Here is an 18,850-nt window from a genome sequence, read left to right as displayed (position 1 = left end):
CAGCTTTTTTTCCTGTTATATTTTATAGTATATTTTTGTAGTACCTTATATAGTGTACAGTACATAATTTAAAATATAAAAATAGTTTTCTCATTCTTTGGTGAAAATTATAGGAAACTTAAAACTTGTCTATTGCCACTTAGAGGATCTTACAAGGAGATTGGAAGAACTGGTTAGATATGCTGAGTAACTGGTTATATTTTACTTTAAGTTTGGCAAAGTGCTACACATAGATATTTTGATTTTATTCTTACCAACAACACTGGGAAGCAGGTGCCTTTATTATTATTTCCATTTTACTGATGAGGAAACTTCAGAGACTGATTAAGTATACTCCCCAGAATCATATTGCTAGTGATAGAATTTGAGCTCACAACTTCTTGATTTCAAGTCCAATAAGCTATCATTGTGGCACTGAGCTGCTTAGCCACATTGGAATAAAATTGAGAAAGAGAGCAGTAGTTATCATTAAAGCTGAAGACTCAAATGCTTGTTGGTTTGATTGACTTTTACCATGCCAGTCTTCACATAAAACTAGCAGAAGCATATGGTAGCTCTCAGTTGCTTTCCTGACTCCACAAATGTAACACTCCTGTTATATTTATTACCCTACATTGCAATGGAAAGACTGCACTGACATGGTGACATCACGATTTCGTACAGGAAGCGATCTGGCTTTAGTTCTTTGATCTGTAACCTCTTATGCCCCAGATCTTTGATGCTGTGTTTAGTATAAACCACATACAGGCAGTTGACTGCCCCCGTTCACCTTTGGAAACAATATAAAAAGCAGATATCTTTCAATAGCAAATGCCTTTTTTTCCCCTTTACATTTTACAGTATATTTAGTTAATTTAAAATGTAAAAGTACTTTCTCGTTCTTGGATGAAAATAATAGAACACTTAAACTTGTCCACTGCCAGTAAGTATTTGACAAGCTTATTTCAGATTTGACAGCTGCTCTAACATTATAGAAGTCTATATATTACTTAGACAAGTAAGAACAATTTTCTTTTACACTTATGTGCTGCTACTTTCATTTTATTTATCTACAGAATCGTTTTTGAACCTGCAATTAGGCAAATTTTGTTTTGAAACTACTGTTCGGGTGTGCCTGCCTAATATTTCATACCTATTATATTTTTTTCCAGAATAATTTTGACGTTTTGGACAACATAAAAGGAAAAAACACACACACACATATTCTATCATAGAGCATTTTTATCCCACTTTTGGGTAAATATATAATGGGTTTGTTAAATTCATAAGAAAGACTGAAAAATAGTTATTTGGCTCAGTTTTATATTCATACTGCTAAAGGCACATGTAAAATCTTTGGAAAATGACATTTCATTGGGGATCTTTCATTTTATCAATGATCTTCCCTCTTTCTATGAGGGCAGATTGTAACTCTCTTTTTTCCTTAATTGATCCCCTTTATGGATTACCATGATTAAAACATTTGATTAATGATTAGCAGGCTGATTTCAGAAAGGCCTGAAGAGATTTACATGAACTGATGCTGAATGAAATGAGTATAACCAGGAGAATATTGTATACAACAACAACAAAATTATGTCATGATCAATTGTGATGGATTTGGGTTTTTTCCACAATGAGATGATGCAGGTCAAATCCAATAAACTTGCAATGGAGAGAAACAGCTGCATTCAGAGAGAGAAATGGGAACTGAATATGGCTTACAACATAGCATTTTCACCTTTTTTATTGTTTTTGTTATTTGCTTTCTTTTTTTTTTTCTTTGCTATTTTTTATCCTTTTGATCTGATTTTGCTTGTGCATGATGGTAAATGTGGAAATATGTTTAGAAGAATTGCACATGTTTAATCTGTATTGGATTACTTGCTTTCGAGGAGAGAGGGGAAGAGGAAAGGGAGGGAGGAAAATGTGTAACAGCAATTTTGTTTTAATCTTTGCTTGTATTTTGAAAAAATAGGATTAAAAAAAAAACTCCAAAAAACATTTCATTAATTCTTGACCAAATGTTTGGTGATGAGCTAGGCTGGTTCTTGGACAAGTTCTTATAATATATCATTGAATTTTGAGTTATAGGAAGTTCCCAAGACATTGGAAGAGGTGTCTTTGCTTGTTTTCTGAGGAATTAATTTGGCCATTTTCCTTTTATATGTTTTAATTTCTTGACTATTTCCCCCCATTTTCTACCACACTTTCCTGTGAGAAAAAAAAAAAAACTGATCCTGTATGATTGCGGGTTTGAATGCTATTTGAAACTCCTAACTTTCTCTGCATTGCAATTATCTCTGTCATTAATGTATGTTCTTTAAGGGCTACATTTGCATTTTTTCATGTAGTAATTATCTATTTTTTTAAATAACAAGAAAAGTCATGTAACATATATGTATAGAATTTAATCCAGAACTTGATTGAAAGAAAACTGAAGGAAAAACCAATACCTGGTTCCATCTAGTCTTGCATATGTGTTTTTCCTAGTACTAGGAATGATTTTTATTGTCACAAAATTAAATAACAAAATAAATGCTTCTGACAAGTAATTCCCACACTACTGTAGATAGGCCCATTGGTACATACATATGCTTTAGATGAGCATTGCCTATGAACAAGGAGTTGACCTTCTTTGATGTTATTTTGAATACATTAAACTGGATGTCATTTGGGAAATTATATGACTGAAACTTTACTATCCTTTAGTTTTCCATCATTTTTATTTCACATTATATTTTTTCTCTTTTCCCTACCCAGTGATTCTTTTCATGAACAAAGAATAAAAAAGAGTGAAAAAATAGTTTAGTAAAAGTATTCAAAAGATTAAATTTATATACTTTTCTGTACCTATAGCCTCTTTCCCCCTGGTCCATCCACATCTTAAAAAAAAGAAAGGAATATACATTTTCCTAACTTTTCTGCAAGCCTAAGTTTGGTAATTATAATGACAAAGTATTCACATATACACATTGCATTTATTTTGTTATAGGTATTGCACATAATGTTTTCCTGATTCTGTGTACAGGTTCACTTTGCAGCCCCAGTTCATATAAATCTTACCAGGCTTCTCTTAATTATTCATTTTCATCTTTTTCATGGTATAGTAGCATTCTGTTATGTTCAGGTACCACAATTTGTCCTCTACATAGTGCTTTCTTCAAAAAAATTTTTTTCTCTTAAAAGTGTTTTATTGCTACCAATTTTTTACACTGTTTTTATATACACACACAACCACACATACATATTATACACACATATATCTAAAGAGAAAGTTAAAGATATATATATATATATATATATATATATGTTAGAATACATGTATATATACTTAAGTATATATACATGTATTCTAGCTTTTGGATATAAAGAAAGAGGAAAACTACAGAAAAATTAATCAGCATATCAGAAGACCCTGATAATCCTTCCTCTTGTCTCCTCTTTGCCAGAAAAAAAAAAAGAGGAATGTTTTCTCAACTTTCCATCAAGGACAGATTTGTTCATTTTAATTAATATTCAGTGTTAGAATTTTGTATTTGTAATTTCCATTTCCATCATTGTAATTATTGTATTATTATTTTCCTGGTTATGCTTAAATCAATGTGTATCAGTTCATGGAATTCTTCTTTTGGGTTTCTCAATTCTTCAATATTCACTATTTCAGTGTGGGTACTGTGAAAAGTGTTTGGGTTCTTGAATCAGGGAACCTAGATTCAAATTTTGTCGTTATCACTTATTGTTTTTGGGGTCCTTAGGCAAATTAGTGTACCCTCAGTAAACTCTGGGCCTGGCATTCTATCTATTGTACCACCTAGCTGCCCTCAAATAAATATCTATCTGAGTTTATATCAATAGAAAGATCTCATTGTTAACCATAAAATATAAATATGCTTAGCACATTATTAGATTATTTACTCTCTTTTTTTTCCTATGATTGGTAATTTTTTTTAAAAACTGCTCTTATCAAAGGCTCTTAATTCACTGAAAATATGCTTAAAATATACTTCTTAATTAGCACTGCGAGCAAAAGAATAAACATAATTTATCATTTTGTCAGGCTTAACAAATATCATTTTGATTTTCTAAGAACCCTTAATCATGACGATAACCAATAATTAAGTGAGCTATTTCATATTCTGTTAATTTTACTTATCAAAAGAAAATATCTGATTATATAACTATCATCATCTTTTTGCTTACTACCTATTGTTGAACTTCACAAATGCAAGGACTCTGTTAAATATGCAGACCTATGAATCTGATATTTAAAAATATTTTACTGATGCTTTTTGTCTATATATCATAGTTATTTCCCACATTTTCCTTTAGATTGAAAACTTACTTGTGACAAAGTAAAACAATTACTCAAAAGCATGTGTCATAGAGGAGCTATCTGACATTTATACAATATCCTATCATAGTAGGTGCCTCATCACCAAGGAAGGAGACATATTTTATTATCTCATCTCTAAGATCTTCATTTTTCTAGTCTCTAGAATTCAACTTCAGCTTTCATTTCAATTCAATTTTAATTAAAATGTTAATTTATTAGTTTTTCATTTTCACTAAGGTAGGTATTGTATATATGGTTCTGCTTATTTTGATCTGCACCTGTTGTGTTTTTTTCACATTTTTCTGAATAACTTAGAATCCTCCTTTCTTACACTATGATATTACATTATATTAATATGCTTAGTTTGTTTTTTAAAAGCCATTCTTCAGTCTTTAGCATCTTATTTAGGTCTTTGCCACTTCAAAGATTGCTACTATGAAATATTTAGGGTTATATTTGACTTTTATTTCTGTTTCTAACTTCATTGCACTATATGTTCAGTGATGTAATTTCTGAATCAGGGGTACTGGCAAGAGCATCAATATGTCTATTTTCTCATAGTATCATCCAACAGTGACTGTTCCCACTTTTATTTCATATTTACAGTGTGGATGATGTGATATATAAAATCTCGTATTTCTGATTTTCATTTTTATATTTCTTAAATTATATATAAATGAATATCTATAAATGAAGTGGAGCATGCTTTCATTGTAGTCATTTATAACTTGTAGTTCTTTATTTATAGACTTCTTCAAATTCTTTAACTACTTAGTTTGAGTTTTCAAGTCCACCAATAAATGGTAAAAATGGAAATCCATTTTGAATATATAGTTATGGTTAACATTCTGTGTTTCTCCATCCTTAGTTTGTGTAAACTATTCTGTTTTTTAAATAGATTTTTAAGGGCTGCATTTTTTAATTAAAATTATATAATGTGCACATTAACATTTAAAATATCTTATATTTAGGTGAGAATTATGATTAAAATGAAAATATTCTAAAACACTTAAAATAACATAGTTTTGAGTGATTATAAAATACAGATTTCTATATAAATAGCAATGACATTTAAATATTTAGGTCAATTTATGACTTAAATAACTACTTTTAATTTTCAGGTGAGTTTTATCTTAGATGAATCCTTTCATTCTTCATTTTGTTACTCTCTCCTTAAAATTCAAGAGTTTTCTGAGCAGTCACAGTATTTTCCCCAGAAACACCATGAAATTCCTATTAGAGAATAGTTATTTTAATTCCTTAATAAATATAAAGTTTTTCAAGAGTTCATATTTAATAGATAATAATAATTAATAATGCTTGAGATCTTAGTTTTCCAAGAAAATACTTTTCCAGTTTGTGGGTTTTGTATGGCCATGACTTTCCTTTTCTTTGGGTCAACTTGTATCATCTCATTGTGCTAAGTTGTTACTTGTTACTAAGCTGATCTGATAAAAAGTTTTGCCAAAGGATAAACTTACAGTGACAACGTCTTAACTTTTTATAATTAAATAAAGTGGATGCAATAATTGTTTTAAAATCAGGAGACGTTAGTTTGAGACAAAACTCTTGACATTTACTAGCTATATGATCTTGGGTGACTCATTTAACTTATGAAGCTTTCTTTGTAAATTGATAATATTTGTTTTACTCAAGATAAAATTTTTTGCTTTTTTCAAGATGATACTTTTTCTCAAATTAAAAAAGAAATTTGTAACGCCTTTGAAGCTAACTACGCATGTCCACATTATTGTTATTTTATAGTTGATAGTAGTAGTAACAGCAGCAGCAATAGTAGTAATAGTAGTAGTAGTGGGAGGTAGCAGTAACAATAGTAATAGTAGTAATATTAGTAGTAACAGTAGTTAATAGTAGTAGTAGTAGCAGCAGCAGTTAACAGTAGTAATAGTAGTAGGATTAGTAGTAACAATAGTAATAGTAGAAGTAGCAGTAGCAGCAGTTAACAGTAGTAATAATAGTAGTAGTAGCAGCAGTAATAGTAGTAGTAGTAGCAGTAATAATAGTAGTAGTATTAGTAGTAACAGTAGAAGTAGTAGTAGCAGTAGTAATAGTAGTAGTAGTAGTAGCAGCAGCAGCAATAATAATAGTAGCAGCAGTAACAGTAGTAACAATAGTAATACTAGTAACAGTAATAGTAGTAGTAGCAGTAACAGTAGTAAAAGTAGTAGTAGTAACAGTAACAGTAACAGTAGTAGTAGCAGAAATAATAGTAGCAAGAATATATATTAACTGTACTAGTAACAGTAGTAATAGTAGTACCAGTAGCAGTAACAGCAGTAATAATAGTATTAATAACAGCAGTAATAGTAGTAGTAGTAGCAGTATTAATAGTAGCAATAGCAGTTAACATTAGTAGTAGTAGTAATAGTAGCAATAACAGTAATAGTAATAATAGTAACAGTAGTAGCAATAACAGCAATAATAGTAATAACAGTAAGAAAAGCAACAGCAGTAACAGTAGTAATAGTTGTAGTAGCAGTAGTAATAGTAGCAACAACAGTTAACAGTAATAATAGTAGTAGTAGTAGTAACAGTAATAGTAGTAACAACAGTAACAATAATAGTAATAACAGTAACAGTAGTAGTACTAGTAACAATAATAGTAGCAGCAGCAATAGTAGTAGTAGTAGTAGTAGCAGCAGCAGTAGTAATAGTAGCAACAGCAGATAACAGTAGTAGTAGTAATAGTAATAGTGGTAATAATAACAGTAGTAGTAGTAGTAGTAGTAGTAACAGTAATAATAACAGTAGTAGTAGTAGCAGTAACAGTAATAGTTGTAGTAACAGTAGTAGCAGCAGTAACAGTAGTAGTACTAGTAACAGTAATAGTAGCAGCAGCAGTACAGGAGTAGTAGTAGCAATAACAGCAATAGTAGTAATAAAAATAACAGTAGTAATAGTAATGACAGTAGTAGTAGCAGCAGTAACAGTAATAGTAGTAGTGACAATAATAGTAGCAATAGTAGCAGCAGTAACAGTAGTAGTAGCAGCAGCAGCAGCAGCAGCAGTAGTAGTAATAGTAGTTTTGTATATTCTTTAGCCTAAAAATAATTTTTAGTTATAATTTTAGTATACATGGTTATATTGGCTCCTAGAATTTTTTAGAGGGAGAGTTTCTTAGGATTCTGACAGGAAAAACACTCACATCTTCAGATGAGGAAACTTGGCCCCAGAGAAGTTAAATGTTTTGTTTTGAGGGAGCAGAGACATTCACATTTCTATATGCTCATATGAAATATGAATATAATATATGAAATATATATTGATCCACACCTGTGATTTCATTGGTATGAGGAATTCCCAGTGTAGCAGTTATCTCCTCTGATGAAGACTAGAAGCTTTTCTGTATTTTATTATCATAGAGAATGTGTTGAAGTACTAAATGATAGTGATTTATCCATGGTCATACACCTACTGTGTTAGAGGCAAGATTTGAACTCACATCTTCCTGATTCTAGACCTGGATCTCTATTCACAGCTCTGCAGTATTTCTTATGTTAAGACACAGCATAGATTTCATATTAGGCTCCTAGCAAATTGCAATTTGAGTAAAAGAGCTATGTCCTTTTGCTCTGTATAAATATTACTTCACTCATACTTTGAGCTAAGACAGGGCTTTCAGCCTTCATAGCGCCTGCTTTAGAAAGACAATGACATCTGAACGCTGTTGCTTTTCCCCAAGGAAAATGCATGTCCAATGAAAACCTGTCTGTCATCTCTCAGTGTAGGACATGTCATCAATCTCATACTGCATGAGTTCAGAACACTTACAGTAGGTGTCACCTGTTACCTAGCAACAAACATCTTGCTTTATGTCTTAGCTTTTTTCATTTTAAGTCAAAATAGATAAGGAAACACAGCATTTAAGATTGCAAATATCTTCAGGAATATTTAGATTCATCTTTAGATACTTTTAGTTTCCAAAATAGGTCAGTAGAACAAAAATAAGAGAAAAAAAAAGCATCTTGTGTGCCACAAGTCTGTCTGAGAACAAGCTCAAACACTACACTATTATGTAGCATCTCAAAAATGCACAAATAAAACATGTTTCTTACACTTGACAGGTTTGAAAATTTATGGTGACTGAATTGACATGTACACACAGATCTACACACATATATACATGTATAATAATTCAATTACCATATGTTTATAGATGAACATTTATTACTTGATGTGTTATTAAAGCTGATAAATGTTAAAGATTATAGCTAATGGAACATTCTTTTATAAAGACAGATCGAACAGTTGGATTTCAAATTAGATTGTCAATTAGTAAAAGGAATTGGTTTACTTGGACCAGAGAGAGAAGATAGCTGTTTTGGGCGAGTGGTGGTAGTTGATGCTTGAATGATATGAATTATCTAATTCACCTTTAAAATAAAATGTTTTTCTGCCTTTCTTCAAATAATTTTAACAATCTCAGAGGATCCTGCCATAAATATATTTAAGCAGACCAAAGTATTAGAGCATTTAATAAATTTAAGGGTTGATTAAGGATGTCCTAGGAGTCTAGGAGTATATCTCCATTCTGTGATAGGATTCCTTAGTAGCAGAAGCACTGTGGTCAAGAGCAACATCATTGATGATGTGAAATCTTTGAGTCTGAGAAAACAAGGACTCTAACAGAATATCTGCAATCCCTTCCACAATATTAGCAAAAAAGAAAGAAAGGCAGGTAAATTTTTTCTACATGTTTTGAAGTTCTACCAATGTAAGAAGAGTGGTAGGAAGATTTTTTTTTTTTAAGAAAATCTTCTTTAATTAATAAATAACGTATACTTTTCTGTATTAATGATTTAAAAAAAAAAAAAAAAACTAGTGAAATCCAAGTGACCAAAGGTTCGATTTCCTTTATCTAGTAACGATTAGGAACCATTATCTCCCTCTACCAGACAACTTGGCACAGCGTGACATAGCTGATTAGCTATTTAATAAATGCTTTTCGATGATGACAATGGCCATTAAAACTTGTGTTTGGAGGATTTGCCAGTTCATTTTAGAAAGACTCTCTGTGGAGTAGGGAGGAGTAATCTTATTAGTAAGTGGAGAGACATCACCTTTTAATAATATTGTTCCACTTTCTGCCCTGTGTTTTTTGGTTCTGAGAGACTGTTGGGACAATTAAAGGCCCTATTTTACTGTGAATCTGAATAGGAATAGGTAATACTCATCTTTTGTACCCCATGATTAGTCTCTTTAAGCCAAGTATAAAGGAATCTTCTTTTCCATTGAATTCCAGAGCTGCCAGTTGAAGAGTGACATTTTCTTGTGTTCTGTAATAATTAAAGAAATAAGAAGTAACTTCTGTCCTTGTGTAAGGAAGATTATTTTTCTCATGTGGTATAAAGTATAAAAGTAAAAAATAAATATATATAAATATACAAATACAAATAAAATACATAATATAGAAATAAATATATTATATAAATAAAATAAAAGTATAAAAAAGTATGAAAGTATTCAGTTGTACCTGTTGGTTTGTTCTTTTAAATAAGACTGAGATATTAATATCTGAATCATTTGTCAATTTATCTATTTCATTGTTGTAAAAGGAAATGCTAAAATGTTTTGTATAACCTAAGTAATTTTCATTAGCAGATCTTAGATTGCTTCAACATATTCAAAGTACAAAATGTCTTTAATGGATTATCAGATCAGAAATAAGTTTTTTTCTCTCATTTTTATTGATAACTTTTCCTTTTGCATCACATTTATCTGTGAATGCCTCATCCCCTTCCTTAAGTAGATGCTTTATAACCAAGATTTAAAAAACAAAACCTACAGAAAAGAGTAATTTAGCAAAAACAACCAATGCATTGGTTACATATGACAGCATATGCAATATTTCATACTCACCATGTCCCCACTTCTGAATTATGTGTATATATATGTGTCTATGGGTGGGGGGTTGTTTTGATTTTATTCATTTACACTGGGCCAGTTTTAGGGTCGTGGTTTACTTGATGGTTCTGGTTGTTTGCATTCTTTGGCAGTTCATGTGCCTTTCCATGCTTCTCTTAATTTTTCATATTCATAGTGTGCTAAAACATGATAAAATGAGAATTCATCAGTCATTCAACAAACATTTAAGTGGCTTCTTTATGTGAGGCACTATTTTGCTAGGCACTGTAAAACAATGTCTATTCTCATTGAATTTATATTTAGCAGAAGAGACAACATATAAATATATACAGAAAAAAATGTAAAAAAGAATAAATACAAAGAAGTTAAATACAAGGTATTTTAGGAGGGAAGACGCTAACTGGAAATCAGAAAGAACTTCCTATAAAAAGTGGTGCTTCAAGCTCAAGTGAAGTCTTGAAGAAATAGAGGGATATGATAGAGACAGAAGTAAGGAGGGATGCATTTCCATTATTGTTAATGGCCAATGCAAAGGCACAAAGATAAGAGTGTGCTGTATGAAGAGAAAAGAAAAGGCTGTTTTAGTTGGATATGGAAGCAAGAGTAATATTCACTGGAAATATAGGTTGGGGCAGTTTATCAAGGGTTTTAACAGCTAGACAATGGCATTTATGTTATCCTGTATGGTAATAGGGAACCACTAGAGTTGACTGAATTACAGGAGTGACATTTTATGCTTAAGTCACATTTATGCTTAAGGGAAATCATTTTGACATCTTTATGGAGGATAGACTAGAGTGGGGCAAGGAAAGTGACCAGGAAGCCCTTGCAGTAACCTAGTAGAGATATGATTAAGACTTATAGGAAAGCAGTGGCTGTGTGAGAAGAGAGAAGGGGTCAGCTGTAATTAATGTACTATACAGCTGAATCATCCCCCCAAAAGCCTTGTCATAAATATTTTGGTATAGATAGAACCTTTTTTCTTTGACCTCTGAGAGAAAGTCTAACAAAGTAGGATCTATGGGTCAAAAGGTTTGGACACGAGTCATTTTTTTTTATCAACATATTTCAAATGACTTTCTAGAATTCAGAGCTCTAATAATTGCAGTTTCTTAGTGTGCCTGAATCCCTGTAGCCTTTCCACCATTGCCTATTTCATCTTTGCTAATTAAGTGTATCTGAGTTGCAGCTTCAGAGTTGGTTTGATTTGCATTTCTCATTTATTTGTGATCTGACCTTTCTCTCTACTCACATAGTTACCCCCTTAAATCAGGGCCTCATCAACTCTATCCTAGGTTATTGCAACAAACTCTTATTGGCCGTAATCTGTTAAGTCTCTCACTACTCCAGTCCATTCTAACACTGACCTAAGTAATTCTTAATGCACAGTTTTCACCATGTGACTCCCCTATCAATTTAATTCCAGTGACTTTCTGTAGCTTCTAAGATAAAATATAAGTTCTAAAGCCCTTTATAATCTGGCTTCAACTTATCCTTCTGACATCATTAGCCATTATAACTCTCCTTTCTCCCATTCCTTAATCTGTGATTTGGCCAAACTGGCTTTTGCATCTTTGTATGACAGGAAACTCCATCTCCCATCTCCATGACTTACTTCTGGACATTTTAAATTTATTTCAGGCATTTCTTCCCTACCGTTGCTTATAGAATCCTTGTCTTCTGTTATGCTTCAGTTCAAAGACCATCTTCTGTTTGAAGTCTTTATGACCCTCCTCCCCCCTTTCTCCCACCTTTCTCCCTCTTTCTCCTTCCTCTCCCTCCCATCCCACTCTTTTTCCTTTCCTTTCCTTCCTTCCTTCCTTCCTTCTTTCCTTCCTTCCTTCCTTCCTTCCTTCCTTCCTTCCTTCCTTCCTTCCTCCCTCCCTTCCTCTCTCTCTCCCTGTCTCCCTCCCTTTCTTCTTTCCCCTTCCCTCTGTCCACATAGTTTATTATATCCTTGCCTTATTGACTCAGAGTGAATGTAAATAGCATTTTTGTCTGCTTTGACCAGAAATCCTGAGGGTCTTTTCTTCCCAGATCATTTATTTATTTATTTATTTATTTTGGGGGGGGGGTAGGTGAAAAAGGACACTCTGCCTCCGTTATTACCTACTTAATCACTGTTTTATCCCTTGAACCTAATCTATTCCACTGATCAACTAATCTATTCCTTAGCCAATACCAAATAGTTTTGGTAACTGCTGCTCTATAATATAATTTTAGATCTGGTACAGCTAAGCCACCATCATTTGATTTTTTTTTCATTAATTCCCTACTTAATCACTGAATGGGCACAGCCTCAGTCAAACTGAGACCTGTTGAAGATCTTAGCTTAAAAAGGCCAAGGTCTCCCATTACATCCAGGACCATCTCCAATCATCCTGATCTATATCTTGACACTGGACCTAAGTGGCTCTGGAGGGGAAAGTGAGGCAGGAGACATGGTCCAACCCTTCCTTCCTTAAATCCAGTTCACTTACATGTCATGGCAACTCCTTCCTTTTGTCATGGTGCTCTTTGAGAATGAAGGGCAAACAAGTATCTCTCCCTGTCCCATATGTACTGTTTAGTGAGGAATCAAAGAAATTGTTTTCATAAGAAAAATCCAAATCTACTAAGAGGCAAATATTTACACACACACACACACACACACACACACACACACACACACACACACTGATTTATAAATTTTTCATTATTTTTAACTCTATTGGATTCTATGTATTGTGAAAATTGGAAAGGGAGAAAGAGATATGGTGAAATATTACATACATAATACCTGTCTGTGTAGGTTAGTCATTTGATGTTTTCAGCAGGGCTTCTGTACTTAGTTTAAAAACTATGATTGATAGGCTCCTTATATCTTGACCACTGCAATCTTGAAACAATTCCTACTTTAATCTCTCATCATGGTTGTGACTCTGAGTGAGTTCAGGAAAGTTATAATAGAGGAACATACATCAGCACCCTACATACATACATAGATAACCAAATAAATATATTTGTACATTTATGCATATATCTTATTTATATAATTTTCAGTATTTAATTATTAGAAGTTATAATGTGATATATAGTTTAGGAAATAATTGACAAAAATATTGAGATCTAAAATAACTTATAGGTCAAAGGAGCTTTTAAGTCTGCTGCTACATTTTATTTAATGGTCTTATGAGTGAGCTCTTTCTCAGTTATTTCAGATGTGTGCCATGAAAGCACATATTTTTTACACACACAGGAAACCTGGCCCAATTCTACAGTATATAGACATTGGCACAGGGTGGGTGCTGCTAAGAACTGGAAGGCGTATCCCCTCCTGAGTGCAATTCCAAAAAGAAAAAAAGTCAACAGTGTCTAATATGCTGGCTTAACTAAATGCCAAAGAAAATGTGCCTCATGAAATGGAAATTCTGAAGCAATTCGATTAATGCCAAGAAAGATTAAACAAAAAGGCTGTCTCTAAGATACATCAAAGATGGAGCAAATAGTCTACAATAGTTAGGATGTGCCAATATTGCAATATTTAATTGCACTCAATGAAGTCAGTGTTTCTGGAGAATTTTCTGCTTTTTTTGAATCACATAGAATTTCATTTTGATTTAAATTATTTCGGTGTTTAAGAGACTGAATCAGTTATAGATGTGGTTTGTCAAAATTAAAGTATTTGCCGGTCTGTTACTAGCAATTAATATTAATACTAACTAAATCATACATTTTTGTCAACTTCCTTCGAGGCAAAAATGGCATTTGCCATGAAAAGCAGGAACCATTTAAAAATTTCTTCATTTTTTGACAGTTCTATAAGTCATCTAATTCTCCAGCTGGTATTATTTGAGAATTTTCTAACTGTATTTCATTCAACCATCAGCTGTTCTTGCCATTTTTTTTATCTCTTCTTTGTCTTTTATACATATGTATCCCTTCCTTTCTAGTTTCTAGCACCAACAAGATTATATTTTGACCATCTTAATTCTGGACTACTCTAGCAACCTTCTTTATAATCGGTTCCCGAGACTCTAGTTTGGGAAAGAACATATTTTGTTGTTGACTTTTTCATTTTAGTACTCTGCTATTGAAAAACCTACCACTTCTCCTTATTATATCAAGTCTAGGTAAATCTTAGACTGGTTCTCAGAGCTTTTTATCAATTCATTGCTTTTTCTTCCTTTCAGTAATCTGAATTTATCATAGTGTTTTATGGTTAATTTCTAATATAGAAGTCAGCAATTGGGGCTTATTTGCATAGCATTGTTTCTAAGAATGAGAACTCTAAGAAATCGCTGGGGGTGGGCACACTTGTTAGAATTGATCATATGGGAGAGTTACCAAAACATCAAGCATTGTGATAAACATGGGGGATGCAAATGCAAAGAATGAAACACAAGACTTGCTCTCAAGTTCTAATGAAACTGTGTCATTCACGTGATTTATTCACTTGTCATTTCTCCTTTGTATATATTTTTCTTTCTCCTTGAATCATTCTTGAGAAACTACTCCTAAGTGGTCAGTCATTTGTTTATTCGGCAAATATTTATTGAATTATTTTACGTGCTTAGTACATTGCTGAGGATGACTATATCCTCTGGGAGGGCTGTTGTTTATCTCTTTAAGGAGAGAGAGTCTTCTATTGGGTCATGAGTTTCTTGAAGGCAAGGAACTTTATTTTAACATTTTTGCTTTGTATCCCTAGGACTCAGAATAATATCTGTCACTTTATAAGCACATAATAAATGCTTGTTGACTTTCAGACAGATTACAGTCCAGATTAGCTTCTAGTTCATTTGTTTGACAAAATCAACCTTCTGTCTTTCTTGGAAGGCTTTAGATTACTCCATGCAGGAGTATCCTAAACTCACATGAAATTTTGTGTTAAGGCATATGGCCTGATTATATCTAAACTCGTGAACTTAGGTAGGTCCTAGACATACTTGATTTTTTAGCATATATCTTTATTACGCATAGTGAGATGTGAATTCTCCTGAACACATTAGTCCTGATTCAATTAAATGTGGAAAGTATCTAAGTATTGTATAGGTACATTATTATACAATATAAAGAGATTTATTGTTGTGAATGCCATTTTCTCATCATTTGCTTTGTATGTGTATTTTTTTTGGCCAGGATTGATGTGACTCTAGAAACAAATGGATGAATGAATATCTACATGAAGAGAAAAACAATAAAGGTTAGTTTATAAAATCTATCAAAAGTACTAAAATATTGAGTGATAAGTGGTTCTCATTGGAACAAATTACATCATTCAAAACAAATCAGAATTTTATTCCTTACTATTGGCCAACTCTTTTTGAATAAAGCTTAGCAATTTAAATAAAGACTAACTCATTTTTCTTTATGAATTTGCCTGACTGAATATTGAATTAAAGGTCAATAAGAATCAATCCATGAAATACAATTTTCATTTTAACTGCTTAAATATAATTCTTGGTAAAGGCAAAAAAATATTTCTGTGAAAATCAATCAGCCATTATACTATAGAAGTCAGCAATTGGTGCCTATTTTTCAGTAGCATTGTTTCTAAGAAGGAGAACTCCAATAAATCTTTGGGGGTGGGGAATTGGAAACACTTGTTACAACTGATCATTGGGAAAAAAGGCAGACTGTGTTTAATATACTGCAAGCTTTACTAGCATGGTTCCAATATCAGCACCATATGGTGCGTGATTGCTGTCAAATGCTATCTTCTTACACCTGTAGTCAGTAGTCCTAAGAGATCGGAGATTATTCTGAAATGCTTCTTTTATAAAAGCATAAGTACTAACTGAAACAAACTAAAAAAAAAGTGTGAATTTCCAACAGTGTGAGCAAAATTCTGGGCATCTCTTCATTGTTGTTGTTGTTGAATTTATCTGAGCTTATACAATGTGAAAGACAGTAGTTTGATTATTCTGTATATTGTTAAAGAACACCATGTTCAAAAGTCAGAAATTTGATAAAATGTTTTTTACATTAGTAGTGATCTGAATTCCACTGCCTTGGTGCTTCTCATCTGAGTGTCTAGGATATCCCATTTCTTCTCCTGCTTCCTTTTCCTGCCCTCCTTTATCTTTCTCAAGCAAATTACCCTGTGTTCTTTTCATTCAATATCATTATCTCTCAAATCTTTGCCCAGTTTATATCTTGTGCCTGGAATTCCTCTACATCACAAAGTCCTGCTCTTTGCTATATTTAAGTATATGCAAAAATTTTATTTTGTTCCTGAAGCTTTCCTTTACTTATGACAAATACTGGCAAGTCTCCTTGAATCCAAATTTTATACATTCATTTTATACAAGATTTTAATATAAATTTTCTTAAGTGTTTTAATGGTATGTTAATTTGTCACATGGCCATATATTTGTCTGCATCAGTATTTTGTTTCAGAAGTTATATGTTTCTGGGTCTGACTTCCTTGATCATGACAGTAATGGGAAGATAAAAGCAGAGAACAGTCATGTCATTGCTATTTTGTGGGAATGTAGTTATGGATTTTTTTTTATAGATTACAATGAATAGATTACTTAATAGGCTGCCTCATTAATTTAAATTAATTACTTTAATAACTCTTCCTTTTCATGGAAAGAGCAAAGAAAATTCTCCTTAATACTTATATCCTTCAGTGGCATTATTTCTCTGCATTTTGCTGATCTTTTTTCCATACTGGGTATTCTACAAATTCAGTGATATTGAGATAGCTAATACATTAATTGCTGTTGATTTTTATTTTGAACTTAGGTAAAATTTTGTTCATAGAATTAATTTAGTATAGTGACTGGCACATAATTGGTACTTCATATATGCTTATTGACTCTAAATGTTTTGATTAGAATATTGTTTGTCTTTAAGAGTTGGAATAGACTTTTACCTAATACTATGAAAATCCCTAACTTCATTTATTTGGATTCTGAATAGGGAAGCATTTTTAGGAACTGAATAATACTAGCCAATTTCAACTAAACCCACAAATTAAATGCTTAAATGAGCATTGTACCAGGGAGATACTAAAAAGCTGGAATTAGAATTCAAATTTCGTAGTATTACAATTTCCTCCTCCAAGGTTTGCAGTTGATGCTTATATGGCTACATCAAGATCACAGTACATGAATTTGCTAATGTACCTTGATGATAAGAGAAGTCTTGGATAGATTATATTTGGGTCAGGTGCAGTTAATTTTGGAATTTCACATTTGAGGAGAAAATTGCAAGGTTTAGTTTTTTTTTTTTTTTTTTTTAAATAGCCTTTTATTTACAGGTTGTATGTATGGGTAACTTTTCAGCATTAACAATTGCCAAACCTCTTGTTCCAATTTTTCACCTCTTACCCCCTACTCTCTCCCCCAGATGGCAGGATGACCAGTAGATGTTAAATATATTAAAATATAAATTAGATACACAATAAGTATACATGACCAAACAAGGTTTAGTTTTCAAGCCTATTTACAACATACAGAAGATATTTAAAATATTTCCACAAAGTTTGGGAAAATTGAAAGACCTGAAATTGTCAGTAAAGGAATTGGCGTTTTCACCTTCTCTATCATTGAAAGGAGCTGAGAATATCACTTTTATATTTTTTATAAGTATTCATTAATTGAGGAGTATGAAAAGACTTTGCTTTGTATCCATATAATACTCTACTGTGCCTTTCCACATAGGCATTGATGCTTTAGCATCATTCTGGGGGTTTATAAAATTTCATTTATAGCTGTTGAGAAAACCTCATATTCAGCAGCCTTTTCCCTGCCCCCAATTCATCACTTCACTGTACCTCGATGGAGCCTTAAAAATGTTTCCATTAAACTGCATACTTCATCCAGCTTTAATGCATTTAACCTTCGTCCTTTTCCATCTGCCATTATGAAATAACAAATAAATTCTAAGAAAATTTCAGTCTTCCTGTTTGCCTTCTCCCAACCATCAGCATAAAACCTGGTCTATACCACTCTTCAAAAGTAGCTTTGCCATGGCTTTCATAGCCTAAATGGTTTCTTGTTTATGGGTCTGGCTGTTGGCTTCGATCCATTTACTTTCCAACTATTTCAGTGTTTACCCAGTTGCTCCTGTTCCTCAGCAGCTAGCTTAGGGCAGCTATCCAGCATATACATTAGCACAATGTATCCTAGTCCATCCTGAAAGTCGCACTTGGTGATTACTACTGATGAGCTGCAGCTTGAGCCAGGTAGATTTATAGTAAGGTAATTTTCCCCATTGGATTTGAAAACCAAGAAGACAATAACTATTCTTTCTAAGAAAGTTGTGCTAGTGTTTTTTTTTTTATTATTATTTTTTATTTTTACTTTATTTATTTTTTTAAAATCATGTTTCCTTTTCTTCTGATAGTTAATTTACTTGCTCTAGACATCTTCTCTTTCATGATGATGTTTCCATCCCAGGAATGAATAGCATAAGCGTTAAAAGCACCAGTTCAGGGATAACTTTTGATTGAACAAATTAGCCATAGTCCATCATGATTTCATTATGTAAATGAAATGTATGGACAGAATAGTTCTTCTGCCTTAAGTGTTTGTGTCAGTTAGCATGTATGTAACCTATTTAGTGGAATATCATTCTATTTCATTTTATATTTGTGTCAACCTTTAAATGTCTCACTTTTCTCCTTTGGCAAATAAGAAAAAGAACATTTTGATCTGG

The 18,850-nt window shown here is 32.4% G+C and overlaps 1 protein-coding gene across 4 annotated transcripts in view; it reads left to right on the top strand.

The window, feature by feature from the left end:
* The window catches only part of KLF12 (Kruppel like factor 12), a 539,816-nt gene that overhangs the window by 160,351 nt on the left and 360,615 nt on the right, over window positions 1-18,850 (top strand). For all 4 annotated transcript variants that reach the window (XM_031958477.1, XM_031958480.1, XM_031958475.1 and 1 more), the window contains exon 2: window positions 15,323-15,386. In XM_031958477.1, the coding sequence (XP_031814337.1) occupies window positions 15,354-15,386 (33 nt within the window). In that variant the 5' untranslated portion in view covers window positions 15,323-15,353. The remainder of the gene's footprint in view (window positions 1-15,322; window positions 15,387-18,850) is intronic.

Source organism: Sarcophilus harrisii, chromosome 3, assembly GCF_902635505.1.
Source record: "Sarcophilus harrisii chromosome 3, mSarHar1.11, whole genome shotgun sequence".
NCBI classification, from domain to species: Eukaryota; Metazoa; Chordata; class Mammalia; order Dasyuromorphia; family Dasyuridae; genus Sarcophilus; species Sarcophilus harrisii.
The sequence above is the reverse complement of the archived record's forward strand: the minus strand, read 5'-3'. Positions and strand labels throughout refer to the sequence as shown.